This window comes from Oryzias latipes, chromosome 15 (assembly GCF_002234675.1).
Source record: "Oryzias latipes chromosome 15, ASM223467v1".
NCBI classification, from domain to species: domain Eukaryota; kingdom Metazoa; phylum Chordata; class Actinopteri; order Beloniformes; family Adrianichthyidae; genus Oryzias; species Oryzias latipes.
Window position 1 is genome coordinate 29200843 of NC_019873.2, and position 27504 is coordinate 29228346.

General features: G+C 45.5%; 1 protein-coding gene across 5 annotated transcripts in view; it reads left to right on the plus strand.

Annotated features, from left to right (window-relative positions):
• The first annotated feature begins 4638 nt into the window (after positions 1 to 4638).
• Positions 4639 to 27504, plus strand: part of fgfr2 (fibroblast growth factor receptor 2) — a 34848-nt gene continuing 11982 nt past the window's right edge. The window contains exons 1-9 of one of the 5 annotated variants that reach the window (XM_011484753.3): positions 4639 to 5201; positions 6811 to 7078; positions 13073 to 13330; positions 14814 to 14888; positions 19016 to 19185; positions 20271 to 20394; positions 24221 to 24411; positions 24621 to 24759; positions 27034 to 27233. In XM_011484753.3, the coding sequence (XP_011483055.1) occupies positions 6910 to 7078; positions 13073 to 13330; positions 14814 to 14888; positions 19016 to 19185; positions 20271 to 20394; positions 24221 to 24411; positions 24621 to 24759; positions 27034 to 27233 (1326 nt within the window). In that variant the 5' untranslated portion in view covers positions 4639 to 5201; positions 6811 to 6909. Of the gene's footprint in view, positions 5202 to 6810; positions 7079 to 13072; positions 13331 to 14813; positions 14889 to 19015; positions 19186 to 20270; positions 20395 to 24220; positions 24412 to 24620; positions 24760 to 25438; positions 25584 to 27033; positions 27234 to 27504 lie in introns of all 5 variants that reach the window. The other 4 variants (XM_011484751.3, XM_004077496.4, XM_011484752.3 and 1 more) reach the window with 4 other exon arrangements.

Sequence of the window (27504 nt, forward strand, 5' to 3'; positions counted from 1 at the left end):
CTGATGCATGTTTCCAGCTCTGATGCATGTTTCCAGCTCTGATGCATGTTTCCAGCTCTGATGCATGTTTTCATCACTGATGCATGTTTCCAGATCTGATGCATGTTTCCAGCTCTGATGCATGTTTCCAGCTCTGATGCATGTTTCCAGCTCTGATGCATGTTTTCATCACTGATGCATGTTTCCAGATCTGATGCATGTTTCCAGCTCTGATGCATGTTTCCAGCTCTGATGCATGTTTCCAGCTCTGATGCATGTTTCCAGCTCTGATGCATGTTTTCATCACTGATGCATGTTTCCAGCTCTGATGCATGTTTCCAGCTCTGATGCATGTTTCCAGCTCTGATGCATGTTTTCATCACTGATGCATGTTTCCAGCTCTGAAGCATGTTTCCAGCTCTGATGCATGTTTCCAGCTCTGATGCATGTTTCCAGCTCTGATGCATGTTTCCAGCTCTGATGCATGTTTCCAGATCTGATGCATTTTTTCATCACTGATGCATGTTTCCAGATCTGATGCATTTTTTTCATCACTGATGCATGTTTCCAGATCTGATGCATTTTTTTCATCACTGATGCATGTTTCCAGCTCTGATGCATGTTTCCAGCTCTGATGCATGTTTCCAGCTCTGATGCATGTTTCCAGCTCTGATGCATGTTTTCATCACTGATGCATGTTTCCAGATCTGATGCATGTTTCCAGCTCTGATGCATGTTTCCAGCTCTGATGCATGTTTCCAGCTCTGATGCATGTTTCCAGCTCTGATGCATGTTTTCATCACTGATGCATGTTTCCAGCTCTGAAGCATGTTTCCAGCTCTGATGCATGTTTTCATCACTGATGCATGTTTCCAGATCTGATGCATGTTTCCAGCTCTGATGCATGTTTCCAGCTCTGATGCATGTTTCCAGCTCTGATGCATGTTTCCAGCTCTGATGCATGTTTCCAGCTCTGATGCATGTTTCCAGCTCTGATGCATGTTTCCAGATCTGATGCATTTTTTTCATCACTGATGCATGTTTCCAGATCTGATGCATTTTTTTCATCACTGATGCATGTTTCCAGATCTGATGCATTTTTTTCATCACTGATGCATGTTTCCAGATCTGATGCATTTTTTTCATCACTGATGCATGTTTCCAGCTCTGATGCATGTTTCCAGCTCTGATGCATGTTTCCAGCTCTGATGCATGTTTTCATCACTGATGCATGTTTCCAGATCTGATGCATGTTTCCAGCTCTGATGCATGTTTCCAGCTCTGATGCATGTTTCCAGCTCTGATGCATGTTTTCATCACTGATGCATGTTTCCAGATCTGATGCATGTTTCCAGCTCTGATGCATGTTTCCAGCTCTGATGCATGTTTCCAGCTCTGATGCATGTTTCCAGCTCTGATGCATGTTTTCATCACTGATGCATGTTTCCAGCTCTGATGCATGTTTCCAGCTCTGATGCATGTTTCCAGCTCTGATGCATGTTTTCATCACTGATGCATGTTTCCAGCTCTGAAGCATGTTTCCAGCTCTGATGCATGTTTCCAGCTCTGATGCATGTTTCCAGCTCTGATGCATGTTTCCAGCTCTGATGCATTTTTTTCATCACTGATGCATGTTTCCAGATCTGATGCATTTTTTTCATCACTGATGCATGTTTCCAGCTCTGATGCATGTTTCCAGCTCTGATGCATGTTTCCAGCTCTGATGCATGTTTCCAGCTCTGATGCATTTTTTTCATCACTGATGCATGTTTCCAGATCTGATGCATTTTTTTCATCACTGATGCATGTTTCCAGCTCTGATGCATGTTTCCAGCTCTGATGCATGTTTCCAGATCTGATGCATTTTTTTCATCACTGATGCATGTTTCCAGATCTGATGCATTTTTTTCATCACTGATGCATGTTTCCAGATCTGATGCATTTTTTTCATCACTGATGCATGTTTCCAGATCTGATGCATTTTTTTCATCACTGATGCATGTTTCCAGCTCTGATGCATGTTTCCAGCTCTGATGCATGTTTCCAGCTCTGATGCATGTTTCCAGCTCTGATGCATGTTTCCAGCTCTGATGCATTTTTTTCATCACTGATGCATGTTTCCAGATCTGATGCATTTTTTTCATCACTGATGCATGTTTCCAGCTCTGATGCATGTTTCCAGCTCTGATGCATGTTTCCAGCTCTGATGCATGTTTCCAGCTCTGATGCATGTTTCCAGCTCTGATGCATGTTTCCAGCTCTGATGCATGTTTCCAGCACTGCAAAGATGGGGTGTTGTGACATGGATCATAAACTGTTTAAAGTTTATGATCCATCAGAAAGTAGAAGCTCCTCTGCTGTTTTCAATGAGTACAGGATACATAATACCCAAAGCTGCAGCTGCACCTCAGCTTTATCCAATGCACTCACCTGAATTAAAGTTGGGGGCAGGACTCACCTCTGCATCGATGTGCTGCTAAGAAGAGACCGACTTCATCCCGAACAGCAGGGAGAGCTCCTCACTGACACATTTCAGTCATCAGACGGCAATGACAACTCATCCATGTTGATTCCAACACTGAAAAAGGAGGATGAAGGAAAGCTCTGAAAGGTGACAGCTTGATGGATAACGCAGTGCAGGAGCGTTGAGTCCATCCAGTCAGCAGTCAAAGGGCCTCTGCTAGATGGGTTTTTTTCCAGCAGGAGGCCTGAATGGTGGAAAATAAATCGGCTAATTGTAAAAAGGACTGCAAGAAAAGTGCTGCACAGAAAGGGGAAGCTGCAGGCGGCCGATTTGTGCTTCTCCTTGAAAAATGTGTTTGAGTTTGTGGCCTCATCTCTGTCAGCCCTCATTCCCAAGCAAGCAAACAGTCAGCTGCACTGTTAACGGAGGGTTTTCCTGCAGAAGGAAGAGACAAAAACACCTACAACCGCCTATTCACTGTCCAAGCCTCCGCCTCAGAGAAAGGCTTGTTAGTGCCTCTTTTCAGCATGAATGGAAGCATTTCCCTCCTCTTGTTTAAGAAAAGAGAACTTGAGCAGTGAAAAGAAGACAAAGATAAAAAGTCTGTGGAGATTAGAGCCCCCCCCCCCGCCTCCCGGGTGTCTCTGTCAGAGGACTTGAACGCCTGAAGTGATGGGAGAGACAGCCGGGCTGTGGTTGGCGTTGATGTGGGGGCGCCTTCACTTTCCTTTGGGGAACTCAATTTACTGCAGACTCTTTCCAAATGAACAGACTTTCAGATTTTTTCCTTTTGCTAAATTCTTTCAAACTTTCAAACTTAAAATAAAACTTCAGGAAATGGCTCACAGAGCGGTTGTTCCACGAAACGTTTCTTCAGGGGAAGGTCCGGTCACATCTGATCCTTATCCCTTGTGCTATCCTAGGTACTATAACATTGGGAGTTGGGTCATCTAGACCCACTAGACAGTGCTCTGAACCTTTTTTCTTCAATGATTTGTGATCTTCACTGGTGTCCATGGATTACATGAAATCTTTCCACCTTTATCCACCTTTGTCATGGTAGGGAGAACACGTCAATGTAAGGGTGGGGTCATCTAAGACAGCACAAGGGCTAAGAGGATCTGTGATTTCACTACAAGCTCTTAGAGATATTGATTTTTTATGAATTTATAATGTTTTGAAGGAACTTTTACTGGAGAACACGTTTATAAAAAATGGGTGAGACTCTCAGGATATCTGCCTTTTTACCAAAAGTGAAGGATGTTCTGTCACTTTAAAATGTGACACTGCAGCAAGAGGACAGCTGTGCAGCTTGCTTTTTTCTAAAGGTTACACCTTAAGTTCATTCATTCATTCATCTTCTAATCCGTTTGTCCCTTTCGGGGTCACAGGGCTGCTGGAGCCTATCTCGGCCCCTTGTGGGCGAAAGCAGGGGACACCCCTGACCGGTCGCCAGTCTGTCGCAGTTTATTAAGTTTATTCTCAAAATAATTAAGTGAAAATAAATAAATAAATAAACCTCTGAAACATTTTAACTAAAAATAAAACAACAGTAAAATCAAGTCCTGTTGTTTGTTCCTCCAGGATCCAAAGAAACCTTATTGATGATCATTTCACATGCAAACTTTTGGACAACTGTACGGAAACCATTGGCTGTGATTGGCTCTTCGTCGTGTCTCTTTCCTCCTGAAACTTTTCTCACATTGATGTCAGAAATGTGAGAAATTCCTATTTCGGGTCACATAACACCACCGCGCCAAACCTTCATTTCTTCTTCGTGTGTTGGATTCCCGCTGAAATGTGACTTTCATCATCCAGATCTGATCTGACAGACTTTCCCAAAAAAACTGCTCCATGTTTTCCCGCCGCGGTCATCATCCAGAGAGAAAATCTTGAATCAGCTCCAGGACGGTTGGCGCGCGCAGCACATGAGTTTGCTGCAGTCGCGCGTTGGCCGCTGGGCGGCGCTGTTCTGGAGGGCGCGCGCGTTAGACCCATTAATGGGAGCGAGCTGCGCGCACGCGGGCAGGTCTGCAGCCTGATGGGCGGAGGGGAGGCCGGGCTCGAAGGCGCTGCAGCCAGGGAGCAGCTCAAATTACGCTCGGAGTGGTTGTGAGTGGGTGGAGAGGAGGTGCAGGGGGAAGGAGGAGGGGGGATGACACCCACCGGAGGGAAGGAGGAAGGCGGTGTACGGAGACGCAAGAAGGAGAAAAAGCGACCAAACCTGACAAAGCGGCTGAAGGCAGAGCGGAGTCTGTCGGTGGAAGAGACGCATGAGACGCCGCTCGCGCCGCAGGAGCACGCGCGCTGATGGATTTTAGGACGCCGCGCCCCGGACAGCTTTGCCCTCGCGCTCCACCAGCTTCACTACAGCCCCACGAACTTTGTGTTTAGCTGACAAGTGCGCCGCGAGAGCGGTGGGGATGTTTGCGCTCTAGCAGGAGGAACTCGGTGACGGGAGAAAAGTTTTGAGGGGGGACGGGGGGGACGGCGCAATGGTTACCGAGCTGTTTTCCAAGGATAACTGACGCGCGTAAAGTCGGATTTGTTTTTGGAGACAGTGGACCACGCAGCCAGACGGCTTTGGAATATTCTTGCGCGTCGATGCTGATTGTGGAATAACAAACGAAGAACAGGCTCCCAGATTGTTCCCGCTGTGTGGAGTTGGAGACATTCCTGTCTGTGGATTCAGCTCACGCTCACTGACTCAGTCCTTATCTGTGCCAAAACACAGATCATCGCGATTCCAGGCTCCCTGGTAAGTTCTTTTTTTCGGTTTACGGAAAACAGAGCTGGGAAAAAGCAGTCGCTTCTGTTTGTGTTTTTATAAACAACAATTTCATAAGCTTCCCTCTGCAGTTTGGGCTTTTCTTCACCTGAGTTATTACGTAATTTGGTGGAAGTTCTCAAGTTTTTGCTTCCTCTTTTATCCTAAATCAAATGTTAGAAAGGAAAAAGCAGCAAAGTGTCCGCCTGTTTACTTGAAGCGCGCACCAAACCCTCATCAACTGTCCTGGTTATTTATTACTTTGCTTCATTTTCTACATTGCATTTATGGTGCCAATTAGCGCGTGACCGCAGTTGTTTTTTCGCGGCTCGTTGCGGAGCCCTAAATCCCCGAACGGCTCCAAACGAGCTCTTTTGTGCAGAAAGCCAACTGTTTTGAATGTCAAAAGGAATTCAGGCAGCGCCAAAACATTTCATTCAAAGCGTGGCTTTAAATGAAGGCTTCGGTGGCGCACGGCGCAAAGTCCCACGTCACGTTTCTGCACTAACTTCTGCGCTCTGATGCTCGTTCCTGGGATTTTTGTAACATTGCTTCTTTTTCCTCCTTAAATGAGCTGAAAATCATTTGTCATTTTTTTCTTTTGCTGGTTTAATCAACTGGATTCTTAAAAAACGGATCTTTTGAACTTAAATGTTTTTCGTCCTGCAGAAAGATTCCGGACAGACAGCAGTAATGAGGCGGATTTTTGCTCTGATGACTTAGTTTATTTCTGCCTCACATGATGTTGGAGCGACTCCGAGCTGAATTGAGAGGTTAAAACGATGCATTTTCCCAAAACACACCCGAAGAAGTTCTGAATCTGCATCAGCATCAGGTGCGCCGCAGCGCCTGTGGCCCCCGGGGGGGCTTTAGGGTAAACAGCTTGTGTAGGTTTTGTCTTCGCCCTTTAAAAGTCAAACCACAAATGCCTTTGCGCGTAAAGACAATCGATACGTCCAGCTGGAGCAGAAGAAGCGCAGAGAAGCGTGACTTCAGCTAACCTCCAGAGGCCTGTCAGCCGCGCGTGTGTGCGGCGCGCGCGCGCCGTCCATATGTGTCTTCAGAGCCCCGGTACTCGGTTAAAGCCCGTAATCAGATCGCAGTGATGTAATAAAAAGGCTTTTAGGGACGCAGCGCATATAGGTTTGGCCCATAGGTTGCGCAGGAAAAGCGCGGTGACCTTTTCTGTCTCCCCGGCCCATCATATGAGGGAAGGTGGGCTGAGCTGCAACAGGTCATCTTATCAGAGCTTCTCTAGATCTGATTCTGTGAGTTGAATCAACTCCTGGAGTCGGATCTTCCAGCTTTGGCAGCTGCAGTTTGAAGCAAACAGGTTTGACGCACCGAGAGCTCCAATAAAATGACTCTGCCCTGTTTTTCGACAATATTGCCCAGCATGTGATTAGAACCGAGTGTCTGCAGCTCTGGTATGTCTGTGGCATGGCTTGTTTGACAGCTTTTCAGCTCCGAGCTGCTCCCTCTGCTGCATTTAAGGAAGGCAAAGAAAATCTTTGCTAAATCAGTTCTGGAGGATTCATTTCAGCTGACCCTCTTCTCCTCTTTTCTCACTTTTTCCTTCACCCCTCTTCCTCAACTCCAGCCTTTTCTCCTCCCCTTTTTCAATCCAGGTGATTGGTGTGAATTCCAGTGAGTGACCGGCCGACCGGGCAGCAGTTGATGGTTGGGCGGACCCCCTCAGATGGGATCAGTGTCCAGGGGGAGGTGGAAGAGGGGGGCATGGGGAGTGTCATCCCTCACTAACAGGATGGCCTGGCTGCTGGCCGCCATCCTGCTGTCCCTCCTGACCGTGGGCCTGGCCCGGCCGCCACTCACCGCTGCCAGGGAGGAGGCCACTTTGGAACCCGAAGGTGAGCGGCAAGAATCTGTTGGATGGGGGGGGGGGGGTGTCTTACATTATACTTAAATTATACCAAATAGTTAACAGCTAAAATAGTTAAAATTCTGTTTATGAAATATAAAACAGGACTGTGCCTTTTTGTCAGCAAATTTAGAATATATTTACTGTAACGTTTTCTGATTCAAAGTTGAAATTTTCCTTCTTTAAAAACAGATTTCATCAAAGTTCCTGTAAAACATTTTTTATGGTCTGCATTTGATAAAACTTGAAAGTTTGGGTGTGGAGGTTTAAACAAATAAACTAATGAAGTTCAGCATCAGGAGCTGCAGGTTTCCTCAGCTGGAGGTGGAGACGTCTTTACTGCTGTCTGGGCCGTCTGCAGTGTGTTTGTGCGCTAAAGCCGGGTTGGTGGTTCTGGGGGGCGCCATGACCCGTGATGGGGAGGAGTTTATGCTGACAAGAGAGACATGAGGAGGAGTGAAGAAAATCAGAACTGTGCTTCTTTTCAGACTTTTTCAGAAAATGCTTAAAGCATTTTTTTCCTCCAAAGAGATCTCCTCTCTGCTGCTTCGGCCCGGTTCCTGCAGCTCCGATGAGGAGGTGCCTGAGCTCTCCTCTGTTGTTTAATGTCAGACAGTTTGGCTCCAGACTGCAGCTCCTCGCGCTCCACAGTCTTCCAGAGCGGCACGCTCCTTTTTGAAACTTCTAAGAGGATTTGTGCGTATCTGACTTCTCCTTTAGGTGCAGAGATTAAAGAACTGAGCAGCTGTAGAGTCATGTGACTATAGATCAAGTGTGTGGGGGTCACATGATGGAGAGATGGCTCACAAAAAGCTTCTGATCTGACTCTCAGTTTCCTCTTTTGGTGATTTGGTAAAGACAAAGTTTGAACGGCATCCTCACCTGTTAAGAGAAAGATGTTAGATGGACTCATCCACTGACCTGGCGGCGAGGCCCCGCCCCCAAGTGCCTTGTGGCGGTGCTTACACTGCAGCCGGCGTCTGTGGGAACTTGTTGTAGATGCTTCAGATTGCATATCAGCGCTGTCTCTGCAGAAACGCCTGCACCTCTGATGGCCTTTGCTCGTATGTTTACCTGCGGCCGCGGTAACAGAAGAAGCGGAGCGAGCGCGGCGGTTGAGGCCACCACAACAAGCCCATTGTTGACGCTGCTGCCGCTTCAGGATCTGTGCAAGTGTTTACCTTGTTCGGGTCAGGTGCTCTCCATTTGCACAGCGGGTAGAAACACTGACAGGGCTGAATGGCTTTAAATGCTGGAGGAGCGTGCATGCACGCATGCATGCATGCATGCGGTTGACATCCATGTCTGCTGTTGAGTGGCGTGCTCTCGGTCCATCGCCCTGTTTCTTCATGGCAGCAGGCGGAGCAGCTGCAGCAGAGGTAGCTGCACTTTCCTGAGGCGTCTGCCAAACCGCATCCTCTCATCAGCCTGAAGGAAACACTTCCAAATATTTCAGTGGTCAAATAAATATAGGCTCCAGAATGCATGAAGCCAGCAGCGTCATGCTCAACCAGGCTAAGACAGAGGTAACACTGTTTTCTCTGTCACTTTCTTGGCACAGTTTGAGCTTCAAAGCTTTTCTGACATATTTGTATTTGCTGCTCGATTCCACCTGGAAGCCACTTTAAAAAAAAGAATCTAGATTAGATTAAACAGAGAAAAATGCAGAATTCATTTCAGAATGTGTGTGAATCTGTCTGAACTCTAAACACTGCTGTCCCCACAGTAGGAGCGCAGCTGTAAAAGTATAAAACTGTCGGTTAGCCGGTAAATGAGCAGCAGTCTGCGGCTGTGGACGTAAACTCAAAGGGAAAGTTCATAAGGGTTGTGGCGAGCAGGAAGTGGGGGGCAGCTGGACGGGAGGTTTTCACACTTTCAGGAGCTCTTCCTCCTGATCCTGTTACCTTTGGGGCAAAGGTGCTAAGAGACTGGTACCTGTCCCAGCTCAGGTGTTTGAGGAATCTGAGCCAGAAGTGAGCAGAAAATTAGATTAGATGTGCAATAGATTAAAAAGCTTACATTAGAGGTTTATTTTGTTTTTTTATTTGTTTACTAAACAGAATATTTTACACAAGATTTTATATCTGGGAAAGAAAAGAACAGGAAGAAGAAAAAACATTTCTCTGCCTCTTTTTACTCAAGGAAGAGAAAGCTGAAAAGGAAAATCCACTGTAGGTAAATGGATCTATAAATATCAGCTACATAGCATATAGGTTTGCCTGTGGTTTGAATGATGAAGAGGAGCGTTGGAATAGACAGAATGGAAGCAGTCAGAGTTTATGTGAAAACGTTCAGACGAGTTCGGCTTCGAGAATCCTAAACTTTGACCCGGCGACAGACAGAAGAAGAGAAACGGCCGACCAGCTTTGGTGGGAATTGTCTGATTATTGCAGTAAAAATGAGGTGATGGAGGAGGAGGACAGTCTGGATCCATCACGCCTGATTGACACCTGTATGAGCAGGAGAAGAGGACCGATGGAGGAGGCAACAGGTGGCAGCATGTTGAACCAACTTGAGAAAGAAATGGCTGATGGGAAATAAAAGCCCCCATTGCTCTCCCACTTCTCCTTGCAAAGAGAAAACGTTCCTAAAGTCTTCATCCCAGCACGGTCCTCTGTCTGTTCACGTGCACTGAAGTGTGCTCGTCTTTATCCCCGGGTGTTAGAGCGCACACGTTCCCATGAACAATCAGGTATGCTGGGGGGTGTCAACAGGTTAGCGGAGGGTCAGGAAGAGGTCGGGGGTCACGGGGGAATGCAGGGCTTGAGGATGTGAAGGAAGGGGGAGAAGAGGGCAAAACGGAAGGGGAGGTGAAGGAGACGCAAATAAAGACAGAGGAGGGATTGATGGAGGAGAACAGATGGACGCAGCAGAGATAAGACCAACACTTTCGTGAATCAGATGCACGTCTCCTGAAGCTCCTCCCCTTTCCCATCCCTCTGTTTTTGCTTGACCCCCCCCTCCCTCCCTCATTTGGACTTTACTGTAGAGCTTTTCTGTTGGGTGTAAAACACAGAAATGTTCCTGCATCGTCTCAGTGGATCCAGCTTTCACGTGTTCTCCAGGTGTTGCTGCCATGTCAGCGTCATCTCACGGAGAAGCTCCAAAATCCTTTTTCAGTGGTAGGATTTTATGATCACATGTCATAAACATGATTATTTCATGCCAGGTGTTGAGATCAGTTAACTTTAATCCCAGGTGAACAAAATAAAAGCTACATTTGACACAAAGAAGAAACGTCATGAAAACAAACGTGCAGAATTCTCTTCACAGAGGAGTTTTTTCTCAAACAAAGAAGATATTTAGGGCTCACCTATGGTCCACCAGTAAACTTCCAGTCAGTACAGGTCTGGACTTGGACTTGAAAATGTTAAGATTATGTTAAGATTATTCCGATAAACCTTTTTCCCCCAAATGATGGTCTCCACTTTTGGTTTTCTGTGTTTGTGTGGAGGATCTTAGGATCTGACTCATTAAATCTACAGGGGGATTTGAAATCCCTGCTCTATCATCAGAAGGAGTGACTTTAGACTCCTGTGGGTCACTTGGCCTTCCCCACAACCAAACCTTTGGAATACGCTCTCTGAGTGGAAAAACGTTGTTTTTGACAAAATTGTGGTTTGTGGAAACTTGTGAGTTTTCCTACTTTGGAGGGAAGTTCTGATACATTTTCAGACTAGAGCCCACTTAGGCCCCCATTTATGATTTCACCTCCATGAATTTCAACAGTTTGGATGTTAATTAACTTAACCAGGCGTAATTCTGACATGAATGATTGTCTTTAAAGATCCAGTCCAGTTAAAAATGATATTTTCGGTATTTTTAACATGTTCCTGTGGAACATGGATGGAGGACATATTTATAGAAAATTAAACTTAAAGATGCATTTCTGAGGTTTTCTTTATTCAAATTGTTGTGAATCAGGAGCAGATGAAAAAATGCCGTTGGGAAAAGATTCTATTTGTGACGTAGAAAATACACTGGGCGGGGCCACTATCTCCCTGCTCCGCCCCTTTCTGATCATCCACCTGGAGACAAATAGATCCACAAACGACTTTGTTTTCCTGGTCTGAGCTGGAATCTGGGTCTAAACTGGACGGCTGGATAGCTCCAATGTTGCACGCCGTCTCTGTTGCACCACTAATGTTTGGTTAGGGGTGTGAGGGGCTGTAAGCTAGTAGGAGAGAGTGTAAACAGAGAGCTCTCAGCAACAGCAGGCGGGTGGGGTTTGCTGTGTGCCAACAGCCCCGCCCACAACTCGGAGGTGAATTTCTAATGAAGTCCTGCCGCTCTGCAGAAACTATGTCCTAGAAAACGACACGTTTATATAAAAACGGCATCATCATAATGAAAAGACCACTGGGATCAGAGTGGGACTCCGTTCCTCCGACATGCTGGCTCATCCATTTCAGCTCATCTGCATGTTTAAAACCTTAAATTACAAAAATATTCCTGACAAATGTCCAGCAGTGATTTCAAACAAACAAAGAAACAAACAAACAAACAAACGAACAAACAAAAACAAAGCCACCAAGTCTGATGAAACACTGACACAGTTCCCATCATTCAGCACAGACCACACACATCGTGGGGCGGGGCTTCACAGTTTCCTGTTGGAAATAAGAAAAACAGAAGAAAAATGGGAACGCTGTCAGCTCGGCCTGCGGGAAGGCGCTCAGGTTTTCTCACCTGTGACTTTCCATTCCTTTTGAAGCTGGACTGTCTGTTCATGGGGGGTGTACCACTATGCTGTCAGCACAGGGAGGACATCTCAGGGGGGAGTGGGCTGTTTAAAAGGTGCACAGAGGGACGCTGGGAGCTCCTCTATAATTACATCTGTCACTCCTCACATAAACTTCATCACTGGCTTCTTATTTGTGCTTTTCCATTGCAGCTACTTTGATTCCTGTTTTTTTTTCTTTTGCCCCTTTTTAGCTCTAAAAAACAGGCCCACAGGCGTGCAAAAAACATTGAGGTGTAGAAGAAGTGAGGAGTTTGCCGTCTGAGTCCATTGCACAGTAACAGGACTGCACAAGTGCCTTGTGTGTAAATGTGGACAAACTCCAGCCTTTAAACAGAACCGAAGCATGAGTTACACAAAAGAGATTTCAGGCGTTGCTGATTTAACATGTCGGTCAGTCGTGCACTCACACGCAGACTGCGTTTTCCTCCTTCAAATGTAGCTTTTATGCACGTTGGAGCCGCTTCTGAGGTTTTCGGCTCGGCTGTCGTGTTCAGAGCTGCAGATCCTCCATGGCCATGTTGTAAAAGAGAAGGAAGGGCGGTGAAGGGTTTAACCGGTTCCTCAGTATAGACGCACATTAAAGCCAGAAAAATATCCCAAAAACAGAGAGCAAACTGCCCCCACCCCCAACCATTCCCATGCCCCCCCCCCCTGCCTGACAACTGCTTCCATTCCGGATCTTTCTGGCTGCTTTCCTCCCTGACAGGCAGACATGCTGGATCTGAAAATGCTCATTTTTTTAAAACTTTTTTTTTTTTAAAGCTACGGCAGTCTTTCTGCTCAGCCCCGCCTCACTCACACCGGCTGCTTGGCATCTGCATTAAAGTGTGTGTGGGGGGGTCATCAGAGGAGTCCCAGCGCCATGAGAAGCACCGATAATTTTACCCTCCACGCGTGCTGCTACAGCCTTAACTGCATGCCCTAAATCCGCCCGCCAACGGCGCTGCACACCTATACCACAGCCGGGGTTCATTTCCACACTGACTGGGGGTTTGGGGCATCGACATCATGGTGTGACGGTTTAAAACTCGGGCCTCTTCTCTGTTACGCTCCTCCTGCAAAAGTTGATTTCAGTGCATCCAGTGGGGTTTTGTGGTGTTTTGTTTCTTACTCTCTGGCTTCTTTCTTCCTCTTTTTTTTTCTTCACCTTGTGCACCCTCTTCCTACTTTATTTCACCCTACTTTCCCCCCATCCGCCCCTTTCCTTCACTCCCTCTCCTCCCCCCGTTTGCTCTGCAGAGGCATCGAACAAATACCAAATTTCTAAGCCCACGGTGTGCTCAGTGCACCCGGGGGAGGCGCTGAGGCTGAGCTGCCCTCTGCCCGCGACGGGGACTATCACATGGACCAAAGATGGCAGCTCTCTGGGCACCAACAACCACACAGTGATAGAGCAGGACGTGCTGCAGATCCGTGATGCCACGCCCAAGGATTCAGGCCTGTACGCCTGCACCAGCGTAGGCAAAGACACGGTCTTCTTCATAGTCAATGTCACAGGTGAGTCCGAGCCGGCAGGACAGGTCAGGAGGTAGAGGACTCGGACGTTTGTGTCTGACTTTTGAGTTCAGGGAATGGCCATGGAGCTGATCTGGTTAGGGTGAGATGCCTCAGTTACTTTCTGAAGGAGTAAAAATGTATGAAAGCAGCGGCAGACAAGTTTATCAATAAATGTCTTTCTTTAACGTCTAAATTTGATTTTGAATTACCGTTTTTTTCTGGAGTATAAGTCGCTGTGGGGAATAAGGTGCTGGAGCAAAAAATACATAGTAAAGAAGAAAAAACCTCAAAAAGTCACAATTTTAAGAGAAAAGTTAAGCATTTATGAACAAACTCGCCGAACACGATCCGTGCGTCAAATCCACGTCTGCGGCCTCTTTTGACGCGTATCAAATTTAATGTTCACTGCTTATCCAAAAATGTGTTCAGAAACTAGAAGCTCTTAGCGTGTGGAGACGCTACTGTCTGACGTTTTTAGCCCGCATGGAGGCTTTGGCTGCATATCACGTTTATAATGCAAAGAAGATACGGATGATGTTGAGAGATTATGTTTATTTATTTGGAAGAGCTCTACAAAAGCATCGATCATCTCCGGCAGTCTCTTTTCTTACCGTGATCGTTGCCTTTTGTAATGCAGGAGCTGCATCTTAAAGACGCTGGAATTGCTGGAATTTCTTCCGTCTCTCTGTGACCCAGTTTGATGACTTGCTGTCCCGCAAAAATCCAAGGAGAAAAAATAAAAGCAATAATAATAATGTCCCATCATAACATTCAGGAGAAAAACGATCAGATTCCGTGGGTGTGTCCAAATTCCTTTCGCTGTCCGAATCTAGAATTCCCAAATCCAGTTCCCCCAGAAATTTCCCAGAAGTCTCTGCGAAAAACCAGTGTGCATCGATGTTCACTAGATTGCCAAATATAGACCACAATGCAATTTTTGTCAAAAAAATGTATTTAAATGTAATTTTTTATTAAACCATCAACGATTTTATTTTCAGAAGACATTGGACTCATAAATAATCGTCACAAAACGCTCATATTAATTCGATTGTAACTTTGTGAAATCGATGACGTCATATCCGCCGTTAAAAAAAAAAAGTAGTGAGCATGGTGTCCGAATTGCTTTTAAAATCCGTGTCTAAAAAAATCTAGTTTTTTAGTAGTTCAGGGTTAGGGTGGGAATTCGGACACGGCCCTTTTTTTCTCTTGGGCGGCGCTTCTTCTGCGCTGTTACTAGCAGCAAACACAGACACACGCACCTACAGCGCCCTCTATAGGTTCTTAGGGGGAAAATAACAACTATATGAGCCTCTTTATGTTTAAATATTACAAATAAGTCGCTCTCGAGTGTAAGTCGCACCCCTGGCAAATCTTTGGAAGAAAATGCGACTTATACTCCAGAAAATACGGTTATCCAACTTTGAGAGTTGGGAGGTGGAGATACGTGAAGATGGGCGACTGTAACTGTAGTTACTCTGTGCAGATGCCATCTCCTCGGGGGATGATGAGGACGACACAGAGCGGTCAGAGGACACTGGCTTGGATGGAGTTCAGTCAAGTGAGTATGGGGAGAAGAGGGCGGGTGTGACCGAGCGTCACCAGACTGAGGCCCTGTAAGAAAGCAGATTATTGAGCCACACACTAAAACAATTCCATGTTCATAAATAGATCTTTGACTCATTCCTCTGCAGGAAAAGATGCAGTTTGTTTGAAACTTTCATACCATATTTAGCAAATATATCAATTTACTGTAGACCTCTTCTTAGCTCACTTTTATGCACTTTAAGTAAAATAAAATAAAAACTAACTTCAGGGTTTGTATGAATTCATAGTGGTTACTTACAGCTTGAATGATTAGCTCAGCTGCCAAAAAGCTTGATCTCAAAGTAAAATATTTCTTTGAACTGAAAGTGTTTTGTCTTGGTCATAATCTGGAGATGCTAGTTGTTAGCCAAACCCGCCGCTCCTTCACATATCACCTCGTCCATATTCCTGTCCAAACATATCCAGGGAGCTGTGAAAGTGTGTCTCTTCCATTTTAGATGCTTCAGGGAATTTAGGAATTCCTGAAATTCCATGTGCTAGCATCTCCTGGATAGTCGGAGCCTCTCAGCCAGTCAGCTGGGTCCACTGTGAAAGACACTCGCCCAGTGACCCACCTGGACCTGGTGTGTGCGCACGTGAGCGTGCACGTGAAAGGGAACGTTTTCCCTGAAGTTTCACTGAAGCGAGGTTTCTGCAGCCGCATGCACGCATGCATGCATGCGTGCATGCATGCTCTCCCTGCACGGACAGAGTTGCATTGCAGGCTTCCACATCTTGTTAAAATTCTCCAAACACCACCAGCTCTCCCACCCCACATCCAGGCTCACTGCAATTGCCTGAAATCCATTAAAAATTTGAGAGGGAGGATCTCGGCAAAAGGGAAAAAAGTGAGGGAGGGGGGAAAAGTCCAGCCGTTCTGCTGGTAATAGGCTGAATGAAGACAAAGGGAAAGCTGTTCTGGCAGGACGGTTGCAGTTTCTTCTAGTGTGTTTCTGAAAATTAAAAAGCAAAGATTATTATTAAAAGGGAGGGGGAGATGTGAAGGAGGGGGGATTGCAGGGGGAATGCTGGATGAGCTCCAGCTCTTCTCTGAGCTCGGCGTTGGGGATTGGATTCAAGCCGAGGACTGGAACGAGGAGGAGGAGGAGGAGGAGGAGGAGGGTGCATGTAGGCGTGGGAGGGAAGGAGAAAGCTGCTTCATGTTTGAGTTGACTTTTTCCTCGGTTCCCCAGCGAGGCTCACTGCAGAACGCTGCGTTTAGAAATGACTCTGCAGAAAACTGCCACACCGTGTTTGTGTCTGATGTCGGTGGAGACGTGGAGGAGCCTCCTCTGGGTTTGGGGGGCTGTGTAGGGCAGCGGGTGGAGGAAGCCAGATGGAGTCACTAAATCAAAGTGTGTTCGTGCTTTCCCTTAAAGTAGCTTCATCGGGTGGCTTTTTCAGTTATTTCAGGGCCTGAAGTTGTTGCGTTCTGCTCCTAAAATGAATGTCATGTCCCAGAAGGGACACGAATCAGAATCCAAATCCAGAAGACAAGTGCTGACGAGGAAACTCAAATTAAACTAATTACTAAACGTAAACTGATGTTTTTCATGTCAGAATGAAATATAAAATCTTGAGTTCCAGGAGAGTTAAAAGGATTTGGCTTTGAGTAACAAAGATTCATGGCCTTAGGAGTAAAGCAGGATTAGCTAAGACCAACGGAGTCACCTAACCTGCTGTCACGACCCAGGAGGAAGAGCAAAGCCCTAAACTTGAACCCAAATTGACTTCCAAACACAAAACCCAAGAAAACTAAAGTCCAAAGACACAAAACCCCCACAACCACGAAGGCCTGGGTAGCCAATCAGGTCTGCATTATTTAAATGAGAGAATTCATTTAGTTTCAGTTTCATTTAGTTTCTTTAAAACACCTGACAACAAAAATGTCTCCTGAGACTGAATAAAATACACAAACCCAGAAAAAAAATTACCGGTAATTGGTGACAAAAATTCAGAAAATATCATTAATTTTTTAAGTTAAATCCCAGGTTGTGAGTTTACAGTCCAGCAACGATAGAGGAAAAAGGAGGGACGGAGTTTTCTGTCAGAACCAGGCTCTGCCACAGCTCGGGTCAGAACACTTTTTTCTGTCTTGTGTTTTGTAATTATCATAACATTTTTACAATTATGGTTTAACTTGGATTTTTTCTGCTTGTTGTTAAAAACTAAACTGATCCCATTGAGAACAAACCCAGCCTTTTTTTAAACAATTCCAAAGCATCTTAAATCTCTACTGTCTGATCTCTGCCGATGTATTTTGTTACGTAACACGGATCTTTTTCTCAGCAGCTACGTTTTCTCCTCAGCAGCTTCTTGCTTTTTAACGTCGTGCTTCAACACGAACCGTTTCTGCAAATCCAGTGTGATGAAGTGTCAGACGCAGGAAAAAAACAGGCTAAAAATACACAATGTTCTGGTTTGCTGCGCCGCCTTTGAAGTCGAGCTCGTTTAGAATTCCTGAAAAAATTATTCTTATCTGAAAGCCTCTGTGAGCAGCTGTTGGCTTGAATCTCTGATAAGAGCTTTTCACTGATTTTCCAAACTTAGTTCTCCGACTGTTGTCTGCTGCAGATAAGACACTAACTTTGTCCAAAAGATAAATAACTGTCCAAAAACGTAGCATCCCCACCAAAAGGTTGACCTTTTACCTGCTTTTTTTTAAACCAAAAGAAAAGCAGTATTAGGTTTGTAAAAACGTCAAAACTTCAAGACTTTAACTCCTAAAAAAATAAACACAGAAAAAATATTTTTGACAACAGAAACTTTAACACGTTTCAAAAATGTTAATGAGAGTGAGCTCATTAAGATATTTAAGAAAGTTGGGTATGTTTGGATTAAAACAGAACATGGACTTGGAGCTGGAGTTGTACGACCTGGACTGACCCGGGCCGGCTAAGGATAATCAGTCCTGACTCAGGATCCGGATGATTTTGTCAGACTCTGCTCTCTGCAGCAGTTGGAGCAGTTTGGCATCATGTGGAGGGAGGTCTGAGGGAGCATGGGAAACAATCCTCACCTTTAATGTCCTTGGGACAACATAGCCGTCTGCTTCTGCCTGAAGATTCAGTGATGAGGAGGAGAGTGGATGAAGGGGAAACCTGCACCCTGAGAGGCGGAGATGAAGGAACATGAGCAGAAATTTAGACAAAAAAAGGTGGAAAAATGGAGGCATCCGATCAGGAAGGAAGAGCAACATTTACTGACCAAGTATGTTGGACACGTCCGGTTTCTGTGTACAGGGAAAAGGATGAGAAGTGTCTGATAGCACGCGAATCTGACAGCCATGAAAATAATAGGCAGGGGGGGGGGTATCCTGGCAGACTTTAAACCTTTGATTTACTGTTATTCTGCAGCTCTTCAGCCAGCAGGGCTGTTATCTGCGGGTATTCCCTCGGCACTCCTGCTGAACAAAGAGGAAGTGATGGTGTGGAGAACCGTTTGGGTTGTTGTTTGACTTCCAGTCCGTCTTCCCCTCCGAGCCCCATCTGCTTGGGCAATCAGGCTTCCAGGTGCGGGAGAAAGGGAGAGTGGAAAGCTAAAGAGCTCACAACTCCAGGAATGCAGCTTCCCTGCGCACCGGCGCTGGTGCCGATGGCTGCTGATGGGTGACCCAACAAACGCCTTCTTTGCTAACTCCAGAAATGTGACATTCATCTTCTCCCCAGACGGCTCATAATGATTTTGGATAAGCATCCGAGGCCAAGTTATGGGTATCTAGCAGAGTGACGCGCAGATTAACAGGGTGGCTACGGTAATTGGAGGAAGTGGAGGGAAAAAAGCTGCTCAGTGGAATAAGATGAAATTGAATGTGATGGTCTAGTTACCCTTCTGGCAACGCCCAGCCACCCTCTCCCTTTAGAGCTGCCCCCCCCCCCCCCACCACCACCACTTTGCTGCACCGTGTGGAGCACACAGGAAGAGAGTGTGTTTCTGTTTAGCTGTGGGAGCACCAGGTTATGTTGTTCCACACTGGGCCACTGTTACCGCCGGGCATGGGGGGGTTCTGGTGGTGTTGGGAATGCGGCCCCTGTTGTCCTGCTGTAGCCAGTCTGAGACCTTGAGCTCTTCTCCTGACTGAATACGCCCTTCTGGCTGCAGGGCCTCCATACTGGACCTCGCCGGCAAAGATGGAGAAGCGTCTGCACGCGGTGCCTGCTGCCAACACGGTCAAGTTCCGCTGTGCTGCAGGAGGCAACCCGAGGCCCAGTCTGCGCTGGCTGAAGAACCAAAAGCCTTTCCGCCAAGAGGACCGCATGGGAGGGTACAAGGTAGGACCTGGCCTCTTCCTCCTCCTCTTCCTCCTTCTCTTCGGTGCAACAGCCCCCTATCATTCTGTAGCCCTTCTTTCACCCTCCTCCACCCTTCACCAGACAGACGGGAGGAGGAGGAGGGACGGAGGGAGCCAGGGCAGGGTTTCTGGTGTGAAATTGGAATTGCTCATCCGTGTTCCTCCACTCACGGGGATACTTTGCAGAGCTTCCGACTGTAACCCGAAATTGCTCTTTACCCCAATCTATTAGAAACACAAACCCAGGGCTTCAGGGGGGAACAACCGACAGACGCACAGAGAAAAAGTAGGCGGTGGCGGAACTGAAATGAGAGCAGGATGTTCGGGTAACCCAGTCAGGAAGAACTGCTCACAGAGCGACTGGTCTAAGGGATTTTCTTGTCTGTAAAGTGGCTAACAAACATTCTTTAAGCTGCCTAATTTGGAATAAAAAACTGAAGGTTTCCTGAAAAACTGTGCGTCTCTACCTGACAATGCAGGAAAGGATTGGGTAAACGTAGCTGCTGATGTGGCTTTGGGCTCAACAGGAACAGGAATGACGTCGTCGGCCTGTCAGATTCACTACTTACTACACAAATGCTGGACAAAAGCCATACCTGAGCCCAACCCTGTGGCCTTACCTGTCCATTGTGTGGAATGTGAGGCTGCACAAGCAAAGGCTACAGTGTCCCTGTGGCCTGCAGAAGGAAACTATTGTTAGCTCACACCTGTGGATTCCACACACAGGTGAACCTGCTTTTGCAAATAAAAACTGAATACCTGCATACTTGAAAGAGCTTAGAGTGCAGGGGTGTGTTTTTCTACAGACAATGGCAGAGTTGGAAACATTCCACATCTCTGCTTAACGAACCGTGCAGGAAATTTATGATTTCAAAAACCTCAAACTAGTTGGAAACAGAAAAAGAACAAAAACCATCCCAATGCTGTCATTCCTGCAGGAAAAGACTGTCTTCAACTTCAAAATTGTTTCCCAGCTTCACCGTTTACACTCCACCCAAAATCCCATCTGCTACTTTTTTCTGATCAAGGCCTTTCATGTCTGCTGATCTTGTGTCTTTGACCCAGGTGCGTTCCCAGCACTGGACTCTGCTCATGGAGAGCGTGGTGCCGTCCGACAAGGGCAACTACACCTGTGTGGTGGAGAACGAGTTGGGATCCATAAACCACACCTACACCCTGGATGTAGTGGGTCAGTACAGACTCAGAGCTCACCTGAAGTTGAATGGATGTGACTGACATGTGTTAACCCTTGTGCTATCCTAGGTACTATAACATTGGGAGTTGGGTCATCTAGACCCACTAGACAGTGCTCTGAACCTTTTTTCTTCAATGATTTGTGATCTTCACTGGTGTCCATGGATTACATGAAATCTTTCCACCTTTATCCACCTTTGTCATGGTAGGGAGAACACGTCAATGGAAGGGGGGGGGGGGGGGTCATCTGGACCCCATAGGATAGCACAAGGGATAAACATTTGGTTTAGGAACCATTTGGCTATTTCCTCAGCTTAAACAGAACTCAGGAACTCAAACTCAGTTCCCTGAATGGAGAAAAGTTATCTAAAGGTCATAACTCATTTCAATTTAATCGATTAATTCATCTAGCTTGATTCAGTATGAACTTTCTTAAAGAATGAATTAAAAAAAGATTTAGTGTGTTCACAAACCAGATGTTTTATTCCACACTAATAAAATTCTAACAAAACTCTTTAAGAAGGTGGAAAACTTTAAAACCTGCCTTAAAAATTGACCAACAAAGATGCTATTTAAGATATGAGAAATGACATTTAATAATAAGGATGAGTGAATATAGTGACATTAATAAATAATCTTTTATTGATATAGGTTTGATTTTGTCAATTGTAAAAAAATAAATAAAAAAATTATAATTTGCCACAAAAATGAATGAATGTAGTTGTCATCTTTTCATTGTGGGCTCGCTGACAAAAGTCTTTTTTAAGCTTCCCGCTCCGTAAGTGACCGTTTTGGAACCACATCTGGGTTTACCGGCACCTCCAAATGAGCTTCTGAGATTTGGACCTTTCAGGTTTGCTCAGGGTCTTAATCGTATAAAGATGGTGGTTTGCGGCCCCCTCTCTGAGCAGGACGGCCTCATCAGTGGGAATGCAGGCCCAGCCCCCCCAACCCACCTTTGGAGCATCAGACGGTGTTTTTCTGTCAGCTCTGCAGAATCAATAGACAGCGGGAACAACAAGTGGAGTGGGATAAAGATAGCAGAGCCGTGTTTGTCAGCTCGGTTTTTTTGGCGTCCCTTGGCCCATTTTGTGAAGCTATCAGTTCATATCGGAGCTTTTCTGCAGCGGTCGTTCAGATAAGGGCGGCAGACATGACGCTGCAAAGGTCTGATTCCCGTCCAGCCTCCGTCCCAGTTCTTACAACACTCTTCTGACTTTGTCTCTACCTTTTATTTTCTTCTGCTTCTCGTTTGTATGGAATCGCCATGGGATTGCCCCCCCCTCCCCCCCCCCCCCAGTTAGCTCTGCCTCAGACACATATTTACTGCAGCACTAAGGCCCCTCCATTCTGCCCTGCTAACCTTTTTTGTCCTCTCTGCTCCACTACAGTGCAGTGGGCAGAGAATTGGGAGGGAGGGAGGGGGGGGGGGGTTCCTCTCTCTGTTTAAATAACCTGCAGGAGCGACTCTCAGGAAGAGCCTGACTTCACTGGTTCAGACTGGAGTCTGGACGTCTGCAGAGAAACCAGCAAAAGGGACAAACTTTGAGTCTTTCAATTAGATTTGTGGCGCCCTGGAAATGAAACACTTTTGAAAGAGGCGTGCCATCCTGTGCCATCATGCCCCCCCCCCTCGCTGACCTCAGAGCCTGTCTGCCAAACCGCCAGGTTACTCGGAGTTCAGGCTTCACGGGACACCGCAGCAGGAACTGTGTTTGGTCACTCCTACGTTTGGAGACCGGCGTCACAGAGCTTTGGTCGGAGCTTCTTGGTGATAAACCAAATTTCATCCTAACATTCATGCAAACAGATCCTAAAGTTCATCGTTGCATCCATTTTCCTCTTCACTCTTAAAGTTTTTCAAATCACAGCATAAAGAGGGAAGCCTAAAAATATGGAAAAGATAGAAATAAATCTCCAGGAAGAAGAAAAGAATAATACAGTTTACTAAAGAAATGTAAAATTAAAAAATTGAATATCTAGAAACAAGGACTTCCACACAAACATTGAAAAACGGAAAAAATGAGTAATATTACAGAGCTTCCTCACACAAATGAATTGAATATGTAAATAAAATGCCATGTAGATTTTCTGTGGGTTTTCTTTCTCCATCAAGTAAAAATAATAATTCGATTCTATATTTATGGTTGCCGAGTCGATTCCCTTTCGATTTTGATTCCCTTTAAAAGATCTGATTGGATTGATCCTCTGACCTAAAGTGGATCCAGATCCTCTTGATCCAAACTTCCAGCAATGAGACTCAGACAGAGATTCCTGCTACTGAACAGTGAAGTTCAGCCCACTGTGGTGTATAAAAAAGTGTGTAAAACAGTGAAGTTTTGCGTTTTGACTCCTGCTAGCAGAACACCGATCAGACTTTGGTTATTGGTGGATGCTCTCCAAAATCAAGCAATTGGTTTTTTGAGTCTTAAATCCAGTTTTTCAATTGTCAAGAGTCTGGAGCAAAATGCCTTTGACCCCCAGTGAGGTACCTAAAACATGTAAACATGTCCTGTCCATCACAGCACTGAGAATGTTCCTTTCCAGGAGAAACACCAGCCAGACTCTGAATTACAGAGCTGTTCCTGTGACGACCTGAACCTTTCAAGTGCAGAACTAGAGCCGGGGTTTCTTTCTAAGATCCTCAGATTTGCACATTTGTCTTCTTTTTGCTTTCAAAGTAGTTTTAGTGAAACTTTCAGAGGCTTTCACAAAGAAACTAAAGCAGAAAGCCGCCGACTGTTGTCAGAGTTAAGGTCTCAACCTTGTTCTGTTTGTGAAGCTCTGGAGAGGGGCAGTAAACAAAGACAGACAATAAACAAGGAACTCTCTAGGAATGTGATGGAGGGAGGGGGAGGCGGGCTGGTGGGGGTCTGTTCTGATATACTTCAGAGAGATGGGAGAATGCGACTGACAGGAGCCTCCATTTCATCTGCGTTCCATCCGTCTAACGGCTGTAGTCGTCAGGATCCGCCTCCGACCAGCCCTCTGCTCGCCACAACTGCACCCGTGTCGTTGTTTTGGAAGGTCACTGAAGCCCCTCCATTAGATGCCATTTTCCCTGCAGTGTTTGGGGGCAGTAGGTGGTGGGGGCTGGCAGGCTCTTGTGTTTGAAAGGGGGCATTGTTCCACAGGTCTAGCTCTGTTTGGATACGTAGGTCAAATGTTTACTCGTACAAACGATTCCATGAAGGTTTTTCAGCGGCTCACATGTGGATCGGCCCCCGCTGCTGCTGCACGCTTTAGGGAGGGGTCTCTGCATCCTCCATCTGACATGAAAACACACATCACATACAAAAACACAGGGTGACTCCTGACAGTTCATGCTGCCAAGCTAAAATAATTATGATTAATAGGTTATTTAAAGCAAGTTTTCATCTGTAGTCCTTCAAAAAACACAAATACATTTACAATAAAATACAAACACAAACACCTCCTATAGATATATATCAAATACGATATGACAACATATAACCACAGCATCATACTATGAAATTGCAGTTTAGGATTAACGTGTTAATCTTTTTCAAACCTACATTTTTACACAAAAATGCAAAGTAAAAAATATTTTTCCTCAGGTTTTTGGATTTATTACATAATTTAATAAATTTTATAATATTCTTCCCTGTTTAATAAGTAATTTTTTGCTTTTTTTAAATTTGTCTTATCATTCTCTGTGTAGCCTTTGTCTTGTTCACATGCTGTAATACTTTGTTTAAAAAATGTTGGGGTGTCCTGGTTTGGAAGCTCTTGTCTTTATGTTCTGAAAATGTGTTTATATTCAAAAAAGTAAAAAGAAAATGGTCGTTTTCTCCCTGCAGAGCGGTCTCCTCACCGTCCAATTCTCCAGGCTGGTCTTCCCGCTAACACCACTGTGCACGTTGGTGAAGACGCCCGCTTTGTGTGCAAAGTTTACAGCGATGCTCAACCTCACATCCAGTGGCTGAAGCACATCACCCAGAACGGCAGTCGCTTGGGTCCTGATGGCCACCCCTACGTCAGAGTGCTAAAGGTACGTTCCACAATCGTTTGCGTTCTGTTTTGAGTTCATGGACGAAGGTCTATCATGTGAACTTGCGTGCTCACACATGTACGAGCCGGCTCTCGGCGGTGATTTTGGCTGTGTCCTGTAGGCCCGGATCTCTAGCTGTCATCACACGATCCACCTGAATTTGTCTGCTTGTTTGTCTGATGTTCCTGAATTGTGTGTATGGGTTTCAGCGTTCAGGCATTAACAGCTCAGACGTGGAGGTGCTCACCCTCACCAACGTCTCTGAGGAAGATGCTGGAGAGTATACCTGTAAGGTCTCCAATTATATTGGGGAGGCCCACCAGTCGGGGTGGCTGACGGTCATCCCAGGTAACCTTTGAGCATTGACCCCCCTCCCCCTCCCCAGCGTGGGTCCTTTATTGTTCTCCTTTGGTCCTGCTGGTGGTCTCGTGGTGGTCCCAGGTTTCGGGGATCTTCTCTGTCCTCCAGTGTTACACCCCTCAGGTTTCCCCTCTTCATCCCCCTGTTGGAACTGGTGCTGCCATGGAAGCACTGGTTGGGCTTGCATACTTTGACAACTACATAACTAGCATTTTAATTCACTTTTTATAACTTTTTTTTTTTTAATTTTACTCTTCTATTTGAAGTGCAAGTTCCATCCAGATGGTGAACAGTGCTCTCCATGCTGTCCGTGTTTTTCCATGCATGTGTCCACGTTGGTGTTTGGATTAGTGCTTCCTGTTGGTAGGCTCTTCAGGTGATGGGTGTCTTTTTGTGTTTTTTTTGGTGCGTTGGTTTTTGTTCTCTCAGGTTTTGATGGTGCATTGGGATCTGTCTTTGTCTCTTCTCCATCTTCGCTCCCAACATCACCTCCTCCAGACGGGACTTCAGCGATGGACACTATTCACCTCCTCTGCTTCCTCTTTTGGTGTTTTGGGTCTCATTTTTTTCTCTTTCTTTCTCCCTTTTTTCTCTGGAATTTCCTCCCCCTTTTTTTTGCACATCTACCTCTATTCCTTTCCTCTTCCTCCTGCTCTTCCTCTCTCAGACAGCCGGTGTTAACACCACAGATAAGGAGATAGAAGTTCTCCACTTGCCCAATGTAACATTTGAGGATGCTGGGGAGTACACGTGCTTGGCGGGTAATTCTATTGGGATCTCCTATCACACTGCTACTTTGACGGTGCTTCCAGGTATATAAACTCCAATACTGTCCTCCTTGTGCTTCTTTCACTTTTGGCTCTTATGTAAAATTGTTGGAAGGCAAATCCCCCCCCCCCCTGTAAGCTCAATCTGTAGTGCTTGGAAAATGCAAAGAGCAAGGACACTCAGCAGATTGATTAAAATCTTTTTTTTAATTTACAAAATTACTTTGTAGACGCAATATTACTCGTAGCATCTTCAAACTTCATAAGGATTCAGGATTTGGGACTGCAGAGTGAGGATTTGGCCTTCCAATGCAAAAGTGTCCAAGGCACTTTTTCCTTTTTCTGGCTCTGATAATGGACGCATTTAAGAATCTTTATTTCATCCTCTTCAAATAAAGATTGAAAGCTAAAAGCTCAACATTTGCTTTATGTTGGCTTGACTTTCTCAATTATCAGAGCCAAAACCTCCTTGTGTTTTCTTAATAAAGTATATTTGTAATGAGTGTGAAGCTCATCATTATGATTATGTGTAATTACAGATCCATAGACTCCTTTGCTGTAAAGTCTCAAAGGCTGTGTGTGTTCTTTTTTTGGACCAGTAGACATCCAACAAGCAGGAGAACATTTCCTAGCAGTCAATTCATCCACATTTGATTGGCTGTTTAGTTGCCCAGGCAACACGTTCTCGCCCCAACCTGTCACATATGGACGCATGGGCAGGGACCCCCATCCGGGTCACATATTAACGCTTTGGATAATTCTGACTTGGTAAAGCTGAAAATGCTGGTGATTGATTTACGTTTTCAACCAAATGTAGAATATTTTAAGGGAAAGCAATACATCAACTGCTACTTTTAGACCATACCATGAAAAAGAAAATAAATTTATTTTTATCGTTAGTATTATTGTTAAGGTGGAAGTCAGAATTTGTGAAACTTTACTGAAGTAAATTAATTAGAGCAGGCAAACTCTTTGAAAAACAGCGATTTGGGTTAATCCAAGGCGACAAGATGTGGCGCGGAGGGGGGGCACCCGCCCATGTGTCCACATATGATTGGCTGGGGTGAGAATGTGGTGACCCAAGACTATACTTTGTGTTTTGCACTGCTTTGCAGGTGTTGGAACAGACTAAACCGGTACACTAGCACTCATAAAGTCCTTTTTATACAGTTCAGACCAAATGTCACAACAAAAGACGTGATTTTTGCATCATCGTTGGTGCAAGCCTTGTTTGTCTGAGCTTTGCCACTGCTTTCAGATTCAGGTAAATGAGCTCCAGCTGATCTAAACATATTTAGACTATCTCAGTTCATGTCTGCTGGATTCTAAAAAACACACAACAGAACCTCAAAAGTTGTAAACAAGGATGTCTATTAATTATAACTGATCTGTAGATGGGGGGTACATTGAGACTTGAGTCATCACTGGCCACATTTGTGTGTTTGATGGCCAGACTGTGTCTGTGTGCTCACCGGTGTCCCTTCATGTCACTCAGCCCCTGAGAAATCTCCAGGGCCAATTTCCCCAGACTACGTGGAGATTGCAATCTACTGTGCGGGCGTCTTCCTGATCCTGTGCATGGTGGTCATCGTGGTGGTGTGCCGAATGAGGACCACCGCAAAAAAGCCTGACTTCAACGGACAGCCAGCAGTCCACAAACTGACCAAACAGCTTCCTCTGCGCCGCCAGGTAACAGAAAGTAGATAAAGAGTTCTAAAGGCATCTAACACCTCTAGAGGAGAAAACACGCAAACATGTTTCAGAAAAAGGCAGAAAACTGAAGAAAACGTAGAAAAACTTTCAACTTCTCTTAGTTAACAGGGACTTAAAAAATCCATCCCACACAAAACAAAGAAACAAAGCTAAAAATATGGTAATATAAAAAATACAGAGGACTTGGTACAAGTAAGCATCATTTTAAACCACATCATGCTACCGAATTGAACTATTCTTTGTTTTCTTGACT